Here is a 19,947-nt window from a genome sequence, read left to right as displayed (position 1 = left end):
TCACTTTCTCCATGCAGCTGATGAGATCTTTCTCCTCATTCAAAGCTGTTCTTCAGAGGGTGTCAAGGGAGCAGTTTATTAGGAAAATATCCAATTGACTAATAAAAATTCTTAACATAACTATAAAATGTCCAGCCAAATGGGTGAGGTATATATTAGTATTGTTATTATTATTCATATCCAACATTTAACATTCAAAATTCCTGACATTGGTTACTTTATAGAAATACCAGTACTTTAAATTTAAAAAATGATTAGCTTAAGCAACCTTAATGTTGCCCTTGCATAAACATTTACATTATGGTCACACAGGTTCCCTCCCCCCATCAAAAAAAAAAAATCCACGAAATTTAGTCACAGAAATATTTTAAACTCAGGTAAAATGAGGCATCAAGCATATTCTTTGTGAAATATAAGCATCGTACAGAACCCAATGGCCTTTTTTTCAAGATGTACTGAGGGATTTACATTTTGAACAAAACAATCGTGTTTTGGATGGATATGACAACCAAGAATGCTAACGGGGCCTACCTTCAGATGCTGGCCTCAGCACACTCCAGGACCGAGGTTATCTCTGATGGGCCTGGCATCGTGACCTTGAAGGAAAAGGGGTTTGGGAATGCTTGGCTCAGTTTTCCTCACCGCTGGTGCCAGAGAAAATGAGGTAGGAGGACGCTGAGTAGCCCAGGGGAAACCAGCTTGCCAGGAGGAGTCAAAATGAGACTCTTGTGCCAAATTCAGAGGGCAAGAGACAGGAAGGGTGCCATGCAAACGTTTCAGCAAACTCTGGGCCTGGTACCCAATAGGCAGTCCTAGAAACTGTAGATAAGAGCTGAGTGAGCAAAGAGTTACTGTAAATGCATCAGAATATTTGATCCCTTGGCACCAGAAGTTGAGGGAACTGAGACTTGTTATATTGGGAAGGGGAGAGTCTAGAGTGAGTCAGTAGAACCATATAATGATAGCATTGGAAGGGATCCCTGAATGCCATATAGTCCAGTCATTTCTGCTCACTGCAGGAAATCCAGAGCTGGGATATCCCTAAGAGCTGGTTGCTCATTCACTGCTTGAAGAGCCTCCCAGAAAGGAAGGGAGCCCACCCCACCGTCGCTCTAGGTAATTTGGAGGGACCAGGAAAAGTCCTCCACAAGAAGTGAGGGCTGCTTATATTTTACTTTTCTGCCTCTATCTACTTTTCTTGCAGCATCTCCATCAATTTGACATCATTCACAAACAGAGGGCATCCTCCTGCTCCCTAATTAGATAATTCCTCTAATTGTTTGTCTTTTGGCATCATTGCATTGGTTTGCACATGGTGTTCCCAGCTGCTTTGGGCTTCCTTTGGGTAAGAAAATTGAATTCAGCTGAATCAAAGAAATGGATGGAGATAGTAGGGTTAGTAGGGAGACCCTGGAATAAAAAGCGTCAATTATTGACACTCATGTTTCTCCCATGGGTTCTAGGCACTTACTTGGAGTTCAGTTTTCTTGGAATGAAGGCCAGCAGAGACTGTGTTGTCTTTATGATACATGGTTGTGAGCGCACACCCCATAAGCATGGAGGAGCTCACTACATTAATACCACAACAGATTTTGCTCTCCATTAGTCACAGGTTTGGATCCAGCACAGAGCAAGCTAGTCTCTGTGTCTCCAGCTTCTAGCCTACTTCCAGCAGTTCACAGACAATGCACTCCTATTGTTCTCTCCACCTGGCAGCTTTGAGGTGAGGCTCACCCATTAGCCTGGATTGCATCATCTTTTAGTTGTAGCTCCTGCAACCCAGCTCATTCTTTTGAGATGCTGACACTTAAATGGCCAGCTAAGACCATTATCTTAGAAAGAAATCTGTCTGACCAGTTTAGCAAACTTCTCTTGTCAGATTCTAACCTCACTGGGTACAGGACCCCCAAGAACTGGAAGGGACTTGTGACATCATCCAGACTGACTCCTCTTCAAATTTACAATACTATCTGGGATCTTTCTTTGCAGGCTCAAAGACATACCATGGCTGCTGCTCAGTGAAGCCTTTCCTAGGAGCTCAGCATACAATGTTGGCTTCCAACTGGACCCTGCTCCACCCTTCCACCTTCATCTTAGTGGGAATTCCAGGCCTGCAGGATGTTCAGATCTGGATCTCCATCCCCTTCTGCTGTCTCTACATCCTCACCCTCCTTGGGAATTGCCTCCTCCTGGTAGTTGTCAAGAGAGAGCCGAGCCTCCATGAGCCCATGTACTTATTCCTCTGCATGCTGGCAGGTGCCGATCTTGTGGTCACCACCACAATTGTGCCCAAAATCTTGAGCATTTTCTGGTTTGGCCATGGAAGCATCCATATAAATGGCTGCCTGGCCCAAATCTTCTTGCTCCACTCCTTCTCAACCATGGAATCAGGGTTCATCTTGGCCATGGCCTTTGACCGCTACATGGCCATTTGCAAGCCCTTGAGACATGCAGCGGTCCTGACCAATGATGTGGTTGCCAAGATGGGACTGACCATTGTGCTACGGGGGGCCATCCTCCTGAGCCCGCACCCTTTCCTCCTGAAATGGCTCCCGTATTGCAGAGGCAACGTCATCTTGCACACGTACTGTGAGTTCATGGCTCTGATGAAACTGACCTGCGTGGACACAGGGGCAGAGAGGGCCTACAGTCTCTTGGTTGCTTTTCTAACTGGGGGGCTGGACTTGGTGTTGATCATCGTGTCTTACATCCTCATTTTCCAGGCTGTCTTCCAGCTCCCTTCCAAGGAAGCACGGGTCAAATCTCTTGGCACCTGTGGCTCTCACGCCTGTGTCATCCTGGTCTTCTACACTCCAGCGTTTTTCTCCTTCTTAACCCACCGGTTTGGTCACGTGGCTGCCCATGTCCACATTCTGGTAGCAAATATATACCTGCTCCTTCCACCCATGATGAACCCCATTATTTATGGAGTAAGGACCAAGAGAATCCAGCAGGGTCTCTTCAAGATCTTCTGTGTCAAAACCAGATAAAAGGCCAGGAACTTGGAGCATCTCTTTGAGTTCAGCTGCATCCAGTTGCGGGAAACCACAGACAGAAGAGAGGGCTCTTCATTCTCTGCTTCCTGGTTTCCACAGGCATCTGGCTGGACACTGTGAGAACAGGCTGAGAACTAGATTGGCCATTGGCCTAATCCAGGAGTCTCGTCTTAGATTCTCATCCACCTATGCTCAACTTGTATAGAGGTATAACTAAAGCAGTATATCACACAACACCAGTCAGCCTCTAATGACCTCTTGCCAAAAGAACAGGAGTAGTGCAATAGCTTATCCGCACTCAGTTTTTGGCCCTCTCTTTCCAGGCAGAGCTTTAACGCTCCGTGTCCGAACATGTTTTCTCCACCCTGCAAAAGCCTGCTCTTTAAAGCTGAATTCTAGATTTTGGAGTGCCCCCCACCCAAAAAAAAAATTAGAGGCAGTTTTGGCACCAACTCTTAGGTCATTTCAGCACCATGTAAAGGCCTATTTGCTTTTCCTGGGATTTTTGTAGATCGAGAGTGGATGGTAATAATGGTTTAGTTGCTCATTATTTTTAACTGACTTTGTAATTTATGCTGCTTATATGAGTGTGCGTATTTCAGTTTGTGCATATTTCAGAGTCAGAGGGAGGGAGGAACTTCCCGTTGGCGTTCAAAATGCTGCAGAAGCCGGAAGGAGGATTGGACTAGCCAACTGCCCTCCTTGCGGAGAGCTGTGCATTTGTGTTCACAACATGATGCTGTAATAAAAAGACTATAAATCTATCAACTGCTTGTTAATTCTTATCTGTGAAGATACCAAAGGGAGGGGAGGACTCTCCACACCTGACACAAGGAGGCAAATGTCCGGTGGCAGCAGCTGAGCATAAGAACATAAGAAGAGCCTGTGCTGGGTCAGGCCAGTGGCCCATCTACTCCAGCCTCCTGTTCTCACAGTGGCCAACCAGGCGCCCCTTATGGGTAACCTGTAAGCAGGATTCAAGTATAAGAGCAACTCTCCCCTCCTGTGGTTTCCAGCAACTGGGATTCAGAAGCATTCAACTGTGGAGGCAGAGCTTAGTCATCAGGGCTAATAGCCATTGATAGCCCTCTCTTCTAGGAATGTGTCTAATTCTCTTTTAAAGCCATCTAGGTTGGTGGCCATTCCTGCCTCCTGTGGGAGGGAGTTTCATAGTTTGACTGTGCACTGCACAGTTTTTCTCCCTCTCTTCTAACACCTAGCAATCGTGGAGATCCAGTGAAGCTAAATGTTGGAAGATTCAGGACAGATAATGAATCTTCCAACATTTAGCTTCATTGGATCTCCACGATTGCAGGGTGTTAGAAGAGAGGGAGAAAAGCTTTTCACTGTGCCATGCAAAATTCTATAAACTAAGATTATGTTGTCTCTTGCTCACTTTTTCTCTAAACTCAAAAGCCTCAAATGCTGCAACCTTTCCTCAAAGGAAAGCGCACCTGGGCTCAATATTGCACCCCAGTGGATACGGCTGAAGAAGTAGGAAGGGCCACAAATCACAAGGTCATATCTGAAACAATTTTCATTGTTTACTGAGGCAAACCAGGTAATGCAAATGCAATTATAAAGTGGATGTAGCCAATAAGGAACAAGGTAAAAAGCCAAAACATGGATGGTGAATAAAATGATTGGCATCCGTCTGTCCCAGGAGACAATGGAGGAGTGAACCTTTGAAGGTGAAGTCAAACTGTTGGAAGATTGCAGCACCTGCTGTGGCTGCAGAGACTGATTCAGGAGGGACATGTTGTGTTGCAGGTGGGGCAGATGAAGGTGTCTGGTTGTGCTGCTGCAGATGCACCAAACTTAACAAGGAATTGGGTAGAAATTTATTTTTTATTTATTAAATTTGTACACCACCCTTCATCCAAAGAACACAGGGCGCTTCACATTAAAATACAAAATGAGAACACAAAATATAATAATAAAACCAAACCAAACCTATAACCCTACTCCCGAGAAATAAATGGGTATTTTAGATTCTAAAGCCTTGGGACAGGGACTGCCTTATTAGTGGTCTTTGTAAGACACTCTGGGAGGTCTTTTTAAATCTTAGACACCTGCTGCTCTCTCCATCTACCCAGGACATGGATCACAACCTCACCAGGAACATAAGATGAGCTTTGCTGGGCCACAGCTGTCCTCATCTGACCCAGAGTTCCCAACCATCACCACTGAAACTGTTGCAGAGTGGCTCCCCACCACCACCCCTTTGCCAGCAAATTTCAGAAAAGCAGAACAGGTTCTAAGAATGAGGAGCTGGTCCTTCACTTGGAGAATATCTGGATTATCCTGGCCCGAATCTGCTTTGTTTTCACACTGTACACAACTGGGTTCATTAGGGGTGGCACCAGCAGGTAAACATACCCCATGAAAATGCGGATGAGGAGAGGAGAATCCTTCCCAAACCTGTGAATCACAGACAAGCCAATCATGGGCATGTAGAAGAGCAAGACAGCGCAGATGTGGGAGACGCAAGTGTTGAGGGCCTTGAGGCGCTCCTCCCGCGAGGCGATGCTCAGGACTGTCTTGAGGATCATGATGTAAGACAGCAGGATCAGGAGCGAGTCCACGCCCACTGTGGAGACGATGACGAACATCCCGTAGATGCTGTTGACCGTGATGTCTGAGCAGGCCAGCTTCATCACCTCTTGGTGCAGGCAGAAAGAGTGGAAGAGAACATTGACCCGGCAGTACTGATGCCTCCTGAGAAGGAAGGGCAGTGGGAAAATCAGGGCCACACCTCTGAACACGAAGGCCAGCCCCATCTTGCTTATCCTCGGCACAGTTAAGATGGAGGCATATCTCAGAGGGTTCCGGATGGCCACGAGGCGGTCAAAAGCCATGGCCAAGAGAACGGAGGATTCTATGAAGGACAGTGAGTGGATGAAGAACAGCTGAGTGAAACAGGCATCCAGGCTGACTCTTCTGGCGTTGAACCAAAAGATGCCCAGGATGGTAGGCATGGTGGAGAGGGATAAGCCTAGGTCTGTCATGGCCAGCATGGAAAGGAAAATGTACATGGGCTCATGGAGGCTTTGGTCTGTTTTGATAATGAACAGAATAATGGCATTTCCCAAGATGGAAATGATGTACATGGAGCAGAATGGGATGGAAATCAAGATGTGGCTGGATTCCATGCCAGGGAACCCAGTAAGCCAGACCACTGGTGGCTTGGTCTTGGTGCTGTTTTGGAGATCCATGATGTGGTCTGGTGGGTCCCTCCAGGAGCATCAGCCTCTTGGGTGCAAGTAAGGAAAAGGTATCCTACTACCAACCAACATTGGTTAGGGCATGAAGAATATCCAAGGAGTTCCTTACAACTTTTTGTCCTTTCCTGTCTTCTGGAGATGGGACTCCTGAGACGAAAAAGGCAGAAAAATGGTAGTAACTCGATAGCACAGCTGCCTGAAAGCTGTGGGGGCTGGTAGGGCTTAGGGAAGTGGGTGTTGCCAGAGCCAACAACAGGCAGAGCCAACTCATTCTACTTTTGTCCCCATCTTCTTCATCCTCCCTGTTGAATTCTACAAGGGGCAACAGGGAGGCTAAGGCAGAGGAAGCCGACAGCCAGAGGAATCTCATGGACTGGTTGTATGAAAGAAGGCAGGGTGAGGCTGGATGGCCATCTGTCAGAGATTCTTTAGCTGTGATTCCTGCATTGCAGGAAGTTGGGCTAGATGTTAAAACCGTGTTTATGGAAGACAATCTTATTGTATGGTTCAAATAATGAGACTACAGTGAGAGTTTTCTTTTTGCAGGGCATATTTCGATTTTGTCGTGGGCTGAAAAGAGTACTGTCTACTTCCAAATGCCAGTACAAAATCCAATTCAACTGTCTAGAAGTGAGCTTATGTAAAAGCCAGAATTGGGCTCATTGTAGAAGAAAGAGGAGTTGTGCAAGTGACTTTTGAGGGGCGGCAAAGAGGAGGTAGGAGTTCCTCAGCACCCTAAGTGAATGCCCTCTAGAGATCTTATCTTTCCCCAAAGCTCTCTCCAGCACCCAGAAATGCCATCTCTCGCCCTCTCTCTTCTTGCTGCCTGCCTCCTTTCCTAAATAATAATAAATTTTATTTATATCCCGCCCTCCCCAGCCGAAGCCGGGCTCAGGGCGGCTAACAACAATAAAACAGTACAAAATTACAGCACAAACAACACTCTAAAATCATTCATTATAAAATTAATTAATTCAAGCCACTGGCAACCATTGGGCCAGAGCTCCGCGAAGATTGCCGAGGGAGGGAGTCAGGCTGTGCCCTGGCCAAAGGCCTGGTGGAACAGCTCTGTCTTGCAGGCCCTGCAGAAAGATGTCAAGTCCCGCAGGGCCCTGGTCTCTTGTGACAGAGCGTTCCACCAGATCGGACCCACGGCCAAAAAAACCCTGGCTCTAGTTAAGGCCAGCCTAACTTCTCTGTGGCCTGGGACCTTCAAGATGTTTTTATTTGAAGACCGTAAGTTTCTCTGTGGGGCATACCAGGAGAGGCGGTCCCGTAGGTACGAGGATCCTAGGCTGTATAGGGCTTTAAAGGTTTAAACTGTCGGATTCTTGAGCCTTATCAGAGGGAAACTGGCCACTCTCCAGGCACTCGGCTTAAGATCCTTGTTGACCTCCCCGTCTGCGTCTCCCGGCAGTATACAGGCTAGGTCACTATCGGCGATCCTTCTCAAGCGTGAGAAGAATACACCACTCTCCCCTCCTCCCTGCCTCCCCAGGGAGGGGAAAGAGTTAGACAGAAATGTATTTACATCGCTTTATTTCTGTCCTTGCAGCAGTACAGAGAAATGTGTCTGCACTCATCAGACTCCAAACAGCAGAGAGATAAACCCCTCCCTGTACTTCCAGTACAGGTCAGATGACACTCTGAGCTAACATCCGGTGCTCAGTACAGTGAATAGACTGCCCCTTTGTTCCCATGGTACAGTCCCAAACATCAACATCCTGTTTTGCTTTCCAGCCACCCGCAGCTCGCTCCCGCATTGCTGCTTTTCCGTAACATAAACCAGCACCTTAAACCTGATCCTGTACTCCACCGGGAGCCAGTGCAGCTGGTATAGCACCGGGTGAATGTGATCTCGCAGCAAAGACCCCATAAGGAGTCTCGCTGCAGCATTCTGCACCCGCTGGAGTTTCTGGGTCAGTCTCAAGGGCAGCCCCACGTAGAGCGAGTTACAATAATCCAGTCTGGAGGTGACTGTCGTGTGGATCACAGTGGCTAGGTCAGGGTGAGAGAGGTAAGGAGCCAACTGCTTAGCTTGGCGGAGATGGAAAAATGCCGCCTTTGTTGTAGCTGCAATCTGCGCCTACATGGAAAGGGAGGTGTCGAAGATTACACCCAAACTCTTAACGGACGGTGCTGGCACTAATTGCACCCCCGCAAGAGATGGGAGTTGCCCCCCCAATCCCATATCGTCCCATCCCAGCCACAGGACCTCTGTCTTCGAAGGATTTAGTTTCAACCGGCTCCCACGTAACCATCCAGCCACAGCTTCCAAACATCTGATCAGTGTGTCTGGGGCCGAGTCAGGATGGCCATCCATCAACAGATAGAGTTGGGTATCATCAGCATACTGATGGCAACCCAGCCCAAAACTCCGGACAAGCTGGGTGAGGGGGCGCATAAAGATGTTGAAAAGCATCGGGGAGAGTATCGCACCCTGAGGTACTCCACACACCAAGGAGTGGCGCGATGACAATTCCCCCCCAAGCACCACCCTCTGTCCCCAACCAGAGAGAAATGAGCGCAGCCATTGAAGGACTGTGCCCTGGATCCCCATGTCGGCAAGGCGGTGGTCCAGAAGTTCATGATCGACCATGTTGAAAGCTGCTCACAGATCTAGAAGAATCAGCAGCCCCGACCCACCTCGATCCAGCTGTCTACGAAGATCATCTGTTAGGGCAACCAGAGCCGTCTCAGTCCCATGACCAGCGCGGAAGCCGGACTAGAATGGATCCAGAGCCGATGTTTCATCCAGAAACCCACCAAGCTGTTCAGCAACCGCTCTCTCAATCACCTTACCCAGGAACGGAAGATTCGAAACCGGGCGGTAATTGGATAGATCTAAAGGATCTAATGATGTTTTCTTTAAGAGCGGGCGCACCACTGCCTCCTTCAGTTCCCCTGGGAATGTCCCCGTGCCAAGGGACAAATTGATGATATCCCCCAGGGGGGCCCACACCTCGTCTGGACACGCTCTAATCAGCCAAGACGGGCACGGGTCGAGAGGACAAGTGGTGGGCTTTCCAGCTCGGAGGAGTCTGTCCACATCGGCTGGGGATATCCGGTTGAAGTGGTCCAATACTGGACCCGAGGACAGTTGAGGGGCCTCCAGTTCCTTTATTGTATCCAAATTGGCAGGGAGGTCATGGCGGAGCAACAAGACCTTCTCTGCAAAAAAGCTCGCAAATGCCTCACAGCTGTGTGTCAAATTGTTATTTAAATTTGGCTGTCCCTCAAGGGACGTTAAAGACCTGATTATACTAAATAATTGCGCCGGGCGAGAGCTAGCGGATGCAATGGAGGCCGAGAAGTAAGACTTCTTAGCAGCCTTCACTGCCATCTCGTAGGTTTTCATAAAAGCCCTATAAGATGTTCTTGAGGCTCCGTCACAGGCACCCTGCCACACTCGCTCTAGCCATCTGAGGTCCCACTTCATTTTCCGGAGCTCCTCGGTAAACCAGGGAGCCTGGTTTCTGTGGGGTCGCAGAGGGCGCTTAGGTGCGATCTCATTGATGGCTGCCAGGAGCTGGATATTCCAGCCCTCAACAAGCTCAGTCAATGAGTTGCCAGGGGGAGCAAGGTCCCGCAAGGCTTGGCAGAATCTATCAGGGTCCATCAGCCTCTGCGGGGCTGGATAGTTGTGCCACCAAGTCCTCAAATAATTTATTTTATTCTATTTATTTCACAAATTTATCCATTTGTAAAACAAAACGAGACAAAACCTCAAAGCGAAAACAGAACAGTAAAAGCAAGAGAGAGAAAATACAGCCCTACATTAAAACAAACAAAAGGTAAAAATCAAAACAGATTAAAAAATACCTCAACTTTCTAATCATCTGGGTAGGCATTTAAAGTTGTGAGATGTTGTAACTGAATACACAAGGTGGGCAGAAAGAATTCAAAATCCGGAAAAAGCCTTACGATAGCAAGGGTGCCATCTCTACAGTTCTAGGATTGTAACACAGCCATTGTGATGGATAGCCATTGATATCCTAACTACCCTCTGTGGAATATATATATATATATATATATATATATACACACACACACACACACACACACACATATACATACACACACACACACACACACACACACACACACACACATATATATATATAATGTCTAGTAGCACTTTAGAAGCCAACTAAGTCTGCTCTTGGTATGAGCTTTCGTGTGCTTTTGTCTAATTCCCCTTTTAAAGCCATCCATGATGGGGGCCATCGCTGCCTCCTGTGGCATTGATTTTGCATTGTGTGAAGAAGAATGTAGTCTGTCCCGAATCTACAGCTGCTCTTGAGTTGCTCTATTGGCAGTGCCATGGCTGTAGCTCAGCGGTAGGTGAAAAGATCCCCAGCAGCAGCAGCTGCAGCAGCAGCTAGACCAGGCAGAGACCTGTGCCTGACTCTGTATAGGGCAGCCTCTTCTCTGCTTGGACCAGCTTTCCTCTGTCTGCAGATGGCTCCATCGCTTTCCTCTTTCAAGTACCTTTTCAAGACCCAGCTCCTCTACAGACCTTTCTGGACCACCTTAGCCCTCCTCGCTTCACCTCACCTTCCTTTCTCCATCCCACTCTTTGCTTGTTCAACTCTGGCTTCTCCCCCAACTACCTGCATCTGATGCAGACCAAAGTCTCTGTGCAGGAACCAGATCACACTCTGGACTAGTGCTGTAGATATCAGTGTCAAATCATACCAGAAGGTAAAAAGCACCTGCTGGATCAGGCCAATGGGCCATCTGGCCCAGTGTCTCCTTTTCACAGTGGGCAACTAGATGCCACAAGGGGAAACCCACAAGCAGGATTCAAACACAAGAGCACTGTCTCCCCACCTGTAGTTTCCAGAAGCATTACCATCTATGACTGTGCAGGCAGAGCACCCTCGGTCGTCCTCTCCTCCTCCAAGAATTTGTTCAATCTTCTTTTAAAGCCATCCACACTGGTGGCCATCACTGCCTCCTTTGGGAGCGAGTTCCATGGTTTAACAATGTGCTGCAAGAAGAAATTGTTTCTTGTATCTGTCCTGAATGTGGTACCATTACGGAGAAAATGGCTGGTAGGCATGGAAGAACCAATGGCTCATTTGCTGGTTTGCTGCCCAAACAGACCTCTTCCCACACAGAAGCATGCATTCATACCCTGAAAACTAGGTGGTCCAGCACACCCTAATCTATCTAGAAGACAGGTCCTGGGGGCTTCAGAACCCTAGAAATCATGAGTGAGAAAGTGATTCTGTTGCAGAACCTGTAGTCCACAGAGCAATCAAATGGCCTTTATGGTTCTTCCCAGGCTGACACCTCTGCGGCCTTTTGTCCCTGCGGGAAGGAGGAAGCTCTGCCAGCTTTGAGCCTCCCAGCAGGTACCTGCTTGTAATTGCCTCCCTCTGCTGACTCCGCTGGGAGATGGATCTGCACTTAGTGCCAGAGGCACCATTTAAAGTAATGCTTCCCAAAGTGTGTGGAACTGCACCCTGGGTGGGGGGTGTCAAGAGGCAAGAGGGCACTAGAGGTGAGAACGCCTATCAGACTTTGAAAAAAAATCACTGATCAAGCTCATCAATTTTGTTGAATTAATTAAACTAATTAATTCATTAAACTAACTAGTTTTAATTGGATTTTGAATAAGTGTGCAATAATGGTTACTGTTTTGAATTTTATTGTGCCACTACCTTCCTTGGTGGGTTGTGCAAACCCCTATTCCGAATAATGCTTTTTATAGCGTAGGGTAGGGGGTGCTGGGGATGAGTATGGGACCACACTGTGGTCAGTGGTCCAAACTTTGGTTTAGAGGGTGGAACAGCAGAACAGAATTTTGCAGCACCTTCAAGACTAACCGACTTATCAGGGCAGAAACTTTTGTGGACTAAAGTCCACCACATACAATGCATTTGAAGTGGACTCTGGTTAATGAAAATTTTATCCCATGTTAAATTTGTTGGACTTGCTATATGGAGCTATGCAGCTTTTTGTGATTGCAGCAGTTCCACAAACAAACAGTAGAAAATTGGTTAAAAACTTTATTAGCACTGAAACAAGACCTTCCATTTCCTTACTGGACATGGATTGCTTCTGTGTAAAGAAAAGGCAAATTCTATGGCACAAATTTGCAAGCCTGTGTTCATTTTACATAGAGATTTCACCTGGCAGAAGATGGAACTTGCTCTCAAAGATGCTGTTTTGCTATTGTGTGTTGAAGTCATGGCCACATGGAATGTGCATTGTTTTAGGCTGGGAGCAGATACAAAAAGGGGAGTAAGTTGAGATGGGAGATTTGAACTATTGGGAAAGGCAATGGATCCCTCGTGGAGCTGGCATCCCTTCTGATTCTGCAGCAGAGCAGGTGGACAAGGGTCTTCAGCCTTCCCAATGGACCCTTTGGGCCAAAAAGAATTTTGCAGATATCCTTTGGCGCACCTCTTTCATTTTGACACAGTAGAGCACGGGGTTGAGCAAAGGTGGGGCCAGGAAGTGGATGTAGGACAACAGAATGTGGAGGAAGGGTGGGGTGTGGAGCTTGAAGCGGCTGATCAAGGACAATGCCAACATGGGGGTGTAGAACAGCAGGACCACAGAGATGTGGCAGGCACAGGTGTTGAGAGCTTTGTGGCGCTCATCCAGCGAGGTGATGGCCACAACGGTCTTCAAGATCCAGATGTAAGACAAGACAATGAGCAGTGGGTCCAGACCCATAGTGGAGAAGACCACTAAGAGCCCGTAGATGCCATCCCTGCTGGACTTGTGGCAGGCCAGCTTCATCACATCCGGGTGCAGGCAGTATGAGTGAGAAAGGGCGTTAATATGGTGGCAGTAAGTCAGCCTCCTGAGAAGAAAGGGGATTGGCACATGCAAGGCCACACCCCGGAGGCCAATGGCCAAGCCAATGTGGACCAGCCTGGAGCTGGTCAAAATGGAGGTGTACCTCAAAGGGTAGCAGATGGCCACAAAGCGGTCAAAGGCCATGGCCAAGAGCACAGAGGACTCCATGATGGAGAACGTGTGGATGAAGAAGAGCTGGGAGAGGCAAGCATCCAGATTGATCTCCCTTGATCCAAGGAGGAAGACCCGGAGCATTGTGGGCAGGAGGGCTGTGGCCAAGCCCAAGTCACAGGCAGCTAGCAGGCCAAGGAAGATGTACATGGGGGAATGGAGGGCTGTTTCCGTGATTATGACAAAGAGGACGGCCCCATTCCCAAGAACGGACAGCAGGTAGGCTGTGCCCACGGGGAAAGCCAGCCAATATGGGGTGGATTCCAGTCCAGGAAAACCCATCAGGAGAAAGAGAAGACCAGGGAGGGCAGTATTATTAGGATGGTGAAGAATGGTGTGATTACTCATCGTTGATGGAGGGTCTAGCAGCTCCATTCTCTAGAAAAGGATGCAAGAAACGAGAAGTGAAGCAATTGTGCATTTGAATGATTATTCTTAAAGTCATCACACAAGTTATCACTTTTGCTTTTACATGGAGAATTTTAACCACAAAAGTACAATGTCTGTGCACAATGTATGTCTTGCAAAAGCAGTAACACACGGCCAATGCAGCAGCATCGCCACCACCTCCCTGCTCAAATCACATTTCTAAGGTTTCTCGGGAGCCAGTGAGCTGCGCTTTGTCTCAGCTGGGCAATGTTGGTTGCAACAAACGACAATTTAATGTCAACAGGTGACTGAGTTTGAGGTGCCTCATCAAGACCACCCAATGCAAAGCTGGCAAAAGGAATGAAACTAAGACTGCAAATAAGAACATGAGAAGAGCCGGCAGGATCAGGCCAGTGGCCGACCAGATGTCTCAGTGGGAAACGCACAAGCAGGACTCAGGCACAAGAGCAACTCCCGCCCAGCAAGTGGGATTCAGAAGCATTTACTACCTCCAATTGTGGATTATGCAAATCTCTTTTTTCATTCCAAAATTCTTATTGTTATTTTTTATTTGATTTATTAGTCACTCACTATAAAAAAAAAATCATCTAAGTGACTAGGTCAATACATTGCATGCTCAAGAGGATGAAGTGCATGAGAAAATTAAGCACTTAATGACAGGTAATATAATTATTAATACTTACATAACTAAACTCACATTTGCTGACCTGTTTGGGGGTTTTTTGTTTCTACCTTATGTAAATTGATCATGAAGATGATGTGGACATTCATTCTCAATTATTTTGCACAGAAATAAATTTTGATCTTCACTAAACAGAGATGGTATTATAGCATTCAGGATCTGATTTCGTACTTTCTTTAATAGTTGGTAGACCATAATCAATAGTTGATTGATTTATGTCATTGGTAACTAACATATGGAATGTATAGCCAGTGTAATAACTGCACATTGGATTGAAGCATCAGTTGGGTTGTGACTCTCCCATGCAGTTGATGGAAGTAAGAAGGTTTGGAACATCATCCCTGTGCAGTTATTGGGGAGCAAGTCCCATTATACTCCATGGGACTGACTTTTTGGAGTGATGGTGTATTTGATGATATCTCTCCTTTCAATACTAATCCCAAAGTTTATGCTCTCTCAATTTGTCATTTCTTTCTTTCTTCTCAAGCCCCCCTTTTATGTTTTACTTGTAATGCCACTTACTTATACTTTGCTGCACTAAATGGGTGTTGCTGAATTGCAAAATCTTAAAATAGTAATAATAAATCAGGTGGTTTCAATGTGTCTGCAGTCCAAAAAGCTCTTCTTGGAAATGCACGTCTTCTCCCTAGGATCCCTGATCATCACCATTATCTGCAAGCACCTAAGAGTGAGACTAAAATGCAAACGTTTCTCAAATGCCCCTGGCTGTGGATTCTTGTGGCCACAACTGCTGTCATTTGCCCAGCCAAAACTAACCACACCATTTTCTTAACAGATCACTATCCAACCTTCTCTTAGCCAGAATAACTCCTGCTGCCTAATGCAGAACAAAGCAATAACAGAAGAGAGAGTAAACCCTGTCTAAAAATCAATGCAAATTGTTGAGCGCCTGGTTGAGCGCACTTTTTATTGTTGTTGCACAAATTCAAAAAGTGCCAAGTTCAAGCTGGGTGATTTATCTATTAAGAGATTCTTCTTTTGCAGCTGCAGATTGAATCCGAACTGGGCCAGCAAGGAAGACTCTACGCAGCCATGCCTTGGACAGTGGCAGACTTTGGCCTCTCAGATTTCATTGGCAACCTGTGCAACACTAAAAAATTTCCCCGCTGCCCCTGCCTTTTGCACTCCATCCTACAGCATTGTAGTGGCACCCTCTGCAGCAATGACCAGTACAGCCACAATGGTCACGCGAACCTAAGACAACCTCTGGCTTGGGTTCTTTTTGAAGAAGAGAAGCATCAGGAGCATGTGATGTAGACTGGGCTCTGTATTCCATCTTTTGCTTTGCATTTGAATCACCTGACAAGCATTATACAGAAGGGAAGGGAAGCATTGATTCAAAACTCTAAATAACTTCCCTTTGTCTCACACTGCACCTGCCTTGCACTTCACTTTGGCTGCTTCGCAGTTTGCAGTTCCTTTTAGTTTCATGCCCTACAGTGGGAAGAAGGAACTCTTCTGTCTTCTGTTCCCTGGAATAATTCCAGTGCCTCATTCCAGGAAAAAAGAGGGGGGGGAGCTTTTTAACTAACAGCTCACTCTTGCGTTTTGTGCCCTCCCCACTGCTATTTATTCAGGGAACATTCACCCAGCGGAACGCTCAGCTGCATGACTGTGCCATGCCATGCCACACTCTCTCTTCTTGGGCAATGGCTGTTTGCTGCCATTTGCTCCTGCTGCTGTGCTGCGCTTCCCCAGAATCCTAGAATTGTAGAGTTGGAAGGGACTCCAAGGGTCATCTAATATCGCATCTGTATCGCATCTAACCCCATGCGATACAGGAATCTTTCCCTTCCAACATGGGGCTCAAACCCACAACCCTGAGAGTCTCATGCTCTACCGACTGAGCTATCCCAGGGATAGATATGATGGTTATCTCAGTCTCTTTTCCAGGCCAAACAAACCCAGCTTCCTCAAATGAAGGCTCTTACATTCTTTAAGGGAGGTTGCCAGCAATCCGGCTGTGCAGGAAGAGATTTGCCAATGCAGCTCTGCCTGCTCCCACTCCATAACAAGTGATGGTGAATGCAAAAGGCTTCCCAGATGTAAAATAAATATATTTTATTGAACAAATAATACACTCCAGAGCTGTGCTGTAGCTGCATGTGCCAGGCTGTGGGCTGGGTGGCAGGGAAGGAATTTGCATCTGCTTTCCCCACCCTGGAGCCCCAACGGAGCCGTAGTTCAAAACACCAAGCCGGCAGGAGTGGGCAGGCTGGGGAAGGTTGTTATGTACAAACCCAAATGGCGCCAAGGAAAAGCAGCTGGTGCCACTTGTTCCTTCCCAGGGCATGGCATGTAGAATCATAGAACGGATTCGTTTCTTATTTAGGCATTGCATAAAATTTAAGCACTACCGAACTGGGACCAATGAAACTATAACCTGATCAATAAAACTAACAATAACCTAAAAACAGAATAAAGCACACATCAACATTCTACATTTCTGGACAGGCTTGTCTAAAGAAGAATGTTTTCGGTAGGCACCAAAAAGAGTACATTGAAGTCACCTACCTCTGACAAGGCCTTCCACCTGTCAGCAATTCTGTGCTAACTGCAGCTTCCAGATACTTAGAAATAGAGGTAGAGAAGGAAAGCTGCTTGATTGCTCTGAACCTCTCCGTTCATCCTGCTGCTATTTTGTTGGGCAAGATTAAGACCAGCAGCACCCGAAGCATCCTCACCAGGAAATAAGTTCCCCTGAACTCCTGGGGAACTTCTCCATCCTAAGGGAGCATGTTCAGAATGGGGCAAGACACCTCCTCATCAGGGATCCTTTTCCCTGAAAAGCAAGCCAGCCTCTGTGTTTTCATGTCAGATTATCAGAGAGAAACACAAGGACAGTCTCACATTAGCCTATGAAACAGCTGCGGGAGCTTGCAGTAAAAGACGCACGGAAGCAGAATAACTAACCGGATTAATTCTGCGAGGTGCTGAGGGTTCCAGGGAACTTGCAGGTCACTTGCATCTGCAGTGCAGACACCAGGGCCTGCAGTTGCCCTCAGGACTTCGAAAGCCAGGGCCCCAAATCCTCCTCATTGTTTTCGGGTGGCACATTTTTGAAGATTACTGCTCCCTCGTGCAGGCAGGAGAAACACAACCCTAATCTCAATGGCTCCCTTTGAGCAAAGTCCCTGTCACTCCAATTATATCAGACGCTCCTTTGTGCTAATCAGTTGGGTCCACCCACCTGGCACCTTCCTTCTGGTGCTTCCAGCCCTCCTATGAATGAAGGTGGCAAACACTGCCAGATCAGAACATAAGAAGCACCACCAGAGTCCTGGGAAATGTGGGGGGAGGCTTCATTCCTTTTATGGCCCCTAGAGTTTCAGAGCTTGATCACCCATTGCTAATCATGATGCAAACTGACAACAAAGGAGCGAAACCTGCTTCCCTGAATTCTGAGCAAGTAAAGAACATTCAGAGTATGGCAGTCTTACAAAATGCATTCATCTGGGGGTCAGGGAACATGGATCTGTTCATTCCAGGTGATGCCCACAATAAAAATCCTGCAAAACTTTTGATTCTGTAATGCAAAGCTCAAGCAAAACATCTCCAGCAGAATATTGTTATGAGTTTGTGGGGGGCTAGATTCCCCTAAATTCCTGGGTGCCAGGTCCTCCCCATGATTCCTGGATTTAGTAGTAGTAGTAGTAACTTTATTTATACCCCACCAATCAAGGGTTGTTGTTGTTGTTTAGTGGTGTCTGACTCTTCGTGACCCCATGGACCAGAGCACGCCAGGCATTCGTGTCTTCCACTGCCTCCCACAGTTTGGTCAGACTCATGTTTGTAGCTTCGAGAACACTGTCCAACCATCTCGTCCTCTGTCGTCCCCTTCTCTTTGTGCCCTCCATCTTTCCCAACATCAGGGTCTTTTCCAGGGAGTCTTCTCTTCTCATGAGGTGGCCAAAGTCTTGGAGCCTCAGTTTCACGATCTGTCCTTCCAGTGAGCACTCAGGGCTGATTTCCTTCAGAATGGATCGGTTTGATCTTCTTACAGTCCATGGGACTCTCAAGAGTCTCCTCCAGCACCATAATTCAAAAGCATCAATTCTTCAGCAATCAGCCTTCCTTATGGTCCAGCTCTCACTTCCATACATCACTACTGGGAAAACCATGGCTCTGCTTTTTAAGATGCTGTCTAGGTTTGCCATTGCTTTTCTCCCAAGAAGTAGGTGTCTTTTGATTTTGTGACTGCTGTTGATTAAACTTTGCCAAACACAGAAACCCCCTGAATTTAGTTATGCTAACAAGGCAAACCAGCTCTGTGGAGCTAGCTGGATGGGCCATAAGCAGGGGACAAAGGCCAGTGATGGCCCATCAAGAAAACCATTGGAGGGCAAGACTGCCTGGCAAGGGGGAGTGGGACTCCTTCTCTGCTGGGTGCCAGTGGGCAGAGGCAAAGTCTAGGTTTGGGGTTTCACCTTTGGATGATGTAGCCTGGGGGAGGTCTTTGGAGTCAGTTAGTAGCGAGGTAGCTCAGTAGAGAAGGAGAAGGAGGGGCAGCACTTCAAGTGAGCTGGAAATGACAAGCTGAAACCAAAAGACACAGAGGGTGGCTTTTTGCTGTCCTTTGAATCCAATGCTGCCCTTATGGGGGAAACCAGACCTTCATAGGATGGCTCTGCAATCTCTCCATCTAGGTGCAGGTTGCATGTATGTGTAAATAAAACCATGTATCATAAAGACACTACATTCTCCACTGTGCCTCATTGTCCCAAAAGGGAACACAGACCCTAATAGGTGGGCATGCAACGTCTGGAATCTCACTCTTGTGGAGATGGGGCGGCGTGTAACAATATTATGAATTTGAGAGTGTCCCCCTCCACTCCCAGCCAGGGCTTCCCTCTGAATCTTCTCCACCCCCTCAAACTTACCGTATTTTTTGCACCATAACACTCACTTTTTTCCTCCTAGAAAGTAAGGGGAAATGTCTGTACGTGTTATGGAGGGAATGCCTACGGGTGGCATGCCTATGGATTTTCCTCCTCTAAAAACTACGTGCGTGTTATGGTCGGGTGCGTGTTATAGAGCGAAAAATACGGTACCTTTTCCATTCACTGTCTGAGACAGTCTCTGACTACTACCCTAGTGCAATGTCCCCACAGACAGGAAAGATTAAGAAGAGGCAGGCTTTGTAGACGGGAAAGGCACCTGTAGCTTAGTGATAGAGCACCCGATTTGCATGCAGAAGGTTCAATCCCTGATGGCTGGTTGGAATGTCCCTTGCCTGAAACGCAGGAGTTTGGCTGCCAGTCACTGTAGAAAACATTGAACTCGATGGTCTGAGTCAGTAGAGGGCTTCTTCCCGTGTTCCATTTCTCCTTTTGCTGTGGTTCCTTTGTAGGTGAACCGCTTCTTCTCCCAGTCTAGCCATATACATTTCACTGTTTAGAAACAACGGCAGGAGGAGCAGCTGCAACCTGAGATCCCAGGGCGTTGCATCTACCCAAGATGCCTTATATGTGGTGAGACATGGGAGCCTTCAGTTCTGGGCTCAACCCATCCTAGGCAGCTGCCCATCCCCTCCCTCACCTGTGGTTAAATTTACAAGGGAACCTCCATTGCTCATAGAAGCCCTTCTCTCCCCCCCCCCAATTTTTTTTATTGGTTTTCATAATTTACAACAAACACACATAAAAGA

At 47.2% G+C, this 19,947-nt stretch overlaps 5 protein-coding genes across 10 annotated transcripts in view; 2 read left to right on the top strand and 3 right to left on the bottom strand.

Moving 5' to 3' along the window:
• LOC308476324 (uncharacterized protein) overlaps positions 1-4,226 on the top strand; it is a 43,596-nt gene extending 39,370 nt beyond the window's left edge. The window contains exon 5 of the mRNA XM_081003863.1: positions 1,902-4,226. Within this exon, the coding sequence (XP_080859989.1) occupies positions 1,902-2,990 (1,089 nt within the window). The 3' untranslated portion in view covers positions 2,991-4,226. The remainder of the gene's footprint in view (positions 1-1,901) is intronic.
• The window catches only part of LOC308475059 (uncharacterized protein), a 343,827-nt gene that overhangs the window by 183,379 nt on the left and 140,501 nt on the right, over positions 1-19,947 (top strand). The window lies entirely within an intron of this gene.
• The window catches only part of LOC308475087 (uncharacterized protein), a 171,835-nt gene that overhangs the window by 86,191 nt on the left and 65,697 nt on the right, over positions 1-19,947 (bottom strand). The gene's annotated exons all lie outside the window — the stretch shown is intronic.
• On the bottom strand, positions 4,828-6,367 carry LOC308475303 (olfactory receptor 51G2-like). Its single transcript, XM_081002372.1, has one exon. It carries the CDS (start codon positions 6,209-6,211, stop codon positions 5,276-5,278), a length of 936 nt encoding a protein of 311 aa, XP_080858498.1. The 5' UTR covers positions 6,212-6,367; the 3' UTR covers positions 4,828-5,275.
• LOC308475269 (olfactory receptor 51G2-like) lies at positions 12,220-16,051 on the bottom strand. The gene has a single exon (XM_081002325.1). It carries the CDS (start codon positions 13,580-13,582, stop codon positions 12,575-12,577), a length of 1,008 nt encoding a protein of 335 aa, XP_080858451.1. The 5' UTR covers positions 13,583-16,051; the 3' UTR covers positions 12,220-12,574.

Source organism: Podarcis pityusensis, assembly GCF_964106645.2.
Source record: "Podarcis pityusensis genome assembly, chromosome: 4".
NCBI lineage: Eukaryota > Metazoa > Chordata > Lepidosauria > Squamata > Lacertidae > Podarcis > Podarcis pityusensis.
Note: the sequence above shows the minus strand (reverse complement) of the source record. Positions and strands in the feature narration are given on the sequence as shown.

Excerpts from the sequence above, each read along its gene's own strand:
- LOC308475303 (XM_081002372.1), bottom strand. The coding sequence starts at position 6,211 with ATGGATCTCCAAAACAGCACCAAGACCAAGCCACCAGTGGTCTGGCTT.
- LOC308475269 (XM_081002325.1), bottom strand. The coding sequence starts at position 13,582 with ATGGAGCTGCTAGACCCTCCATCAACGATGAGTAATCACACCATTCTT.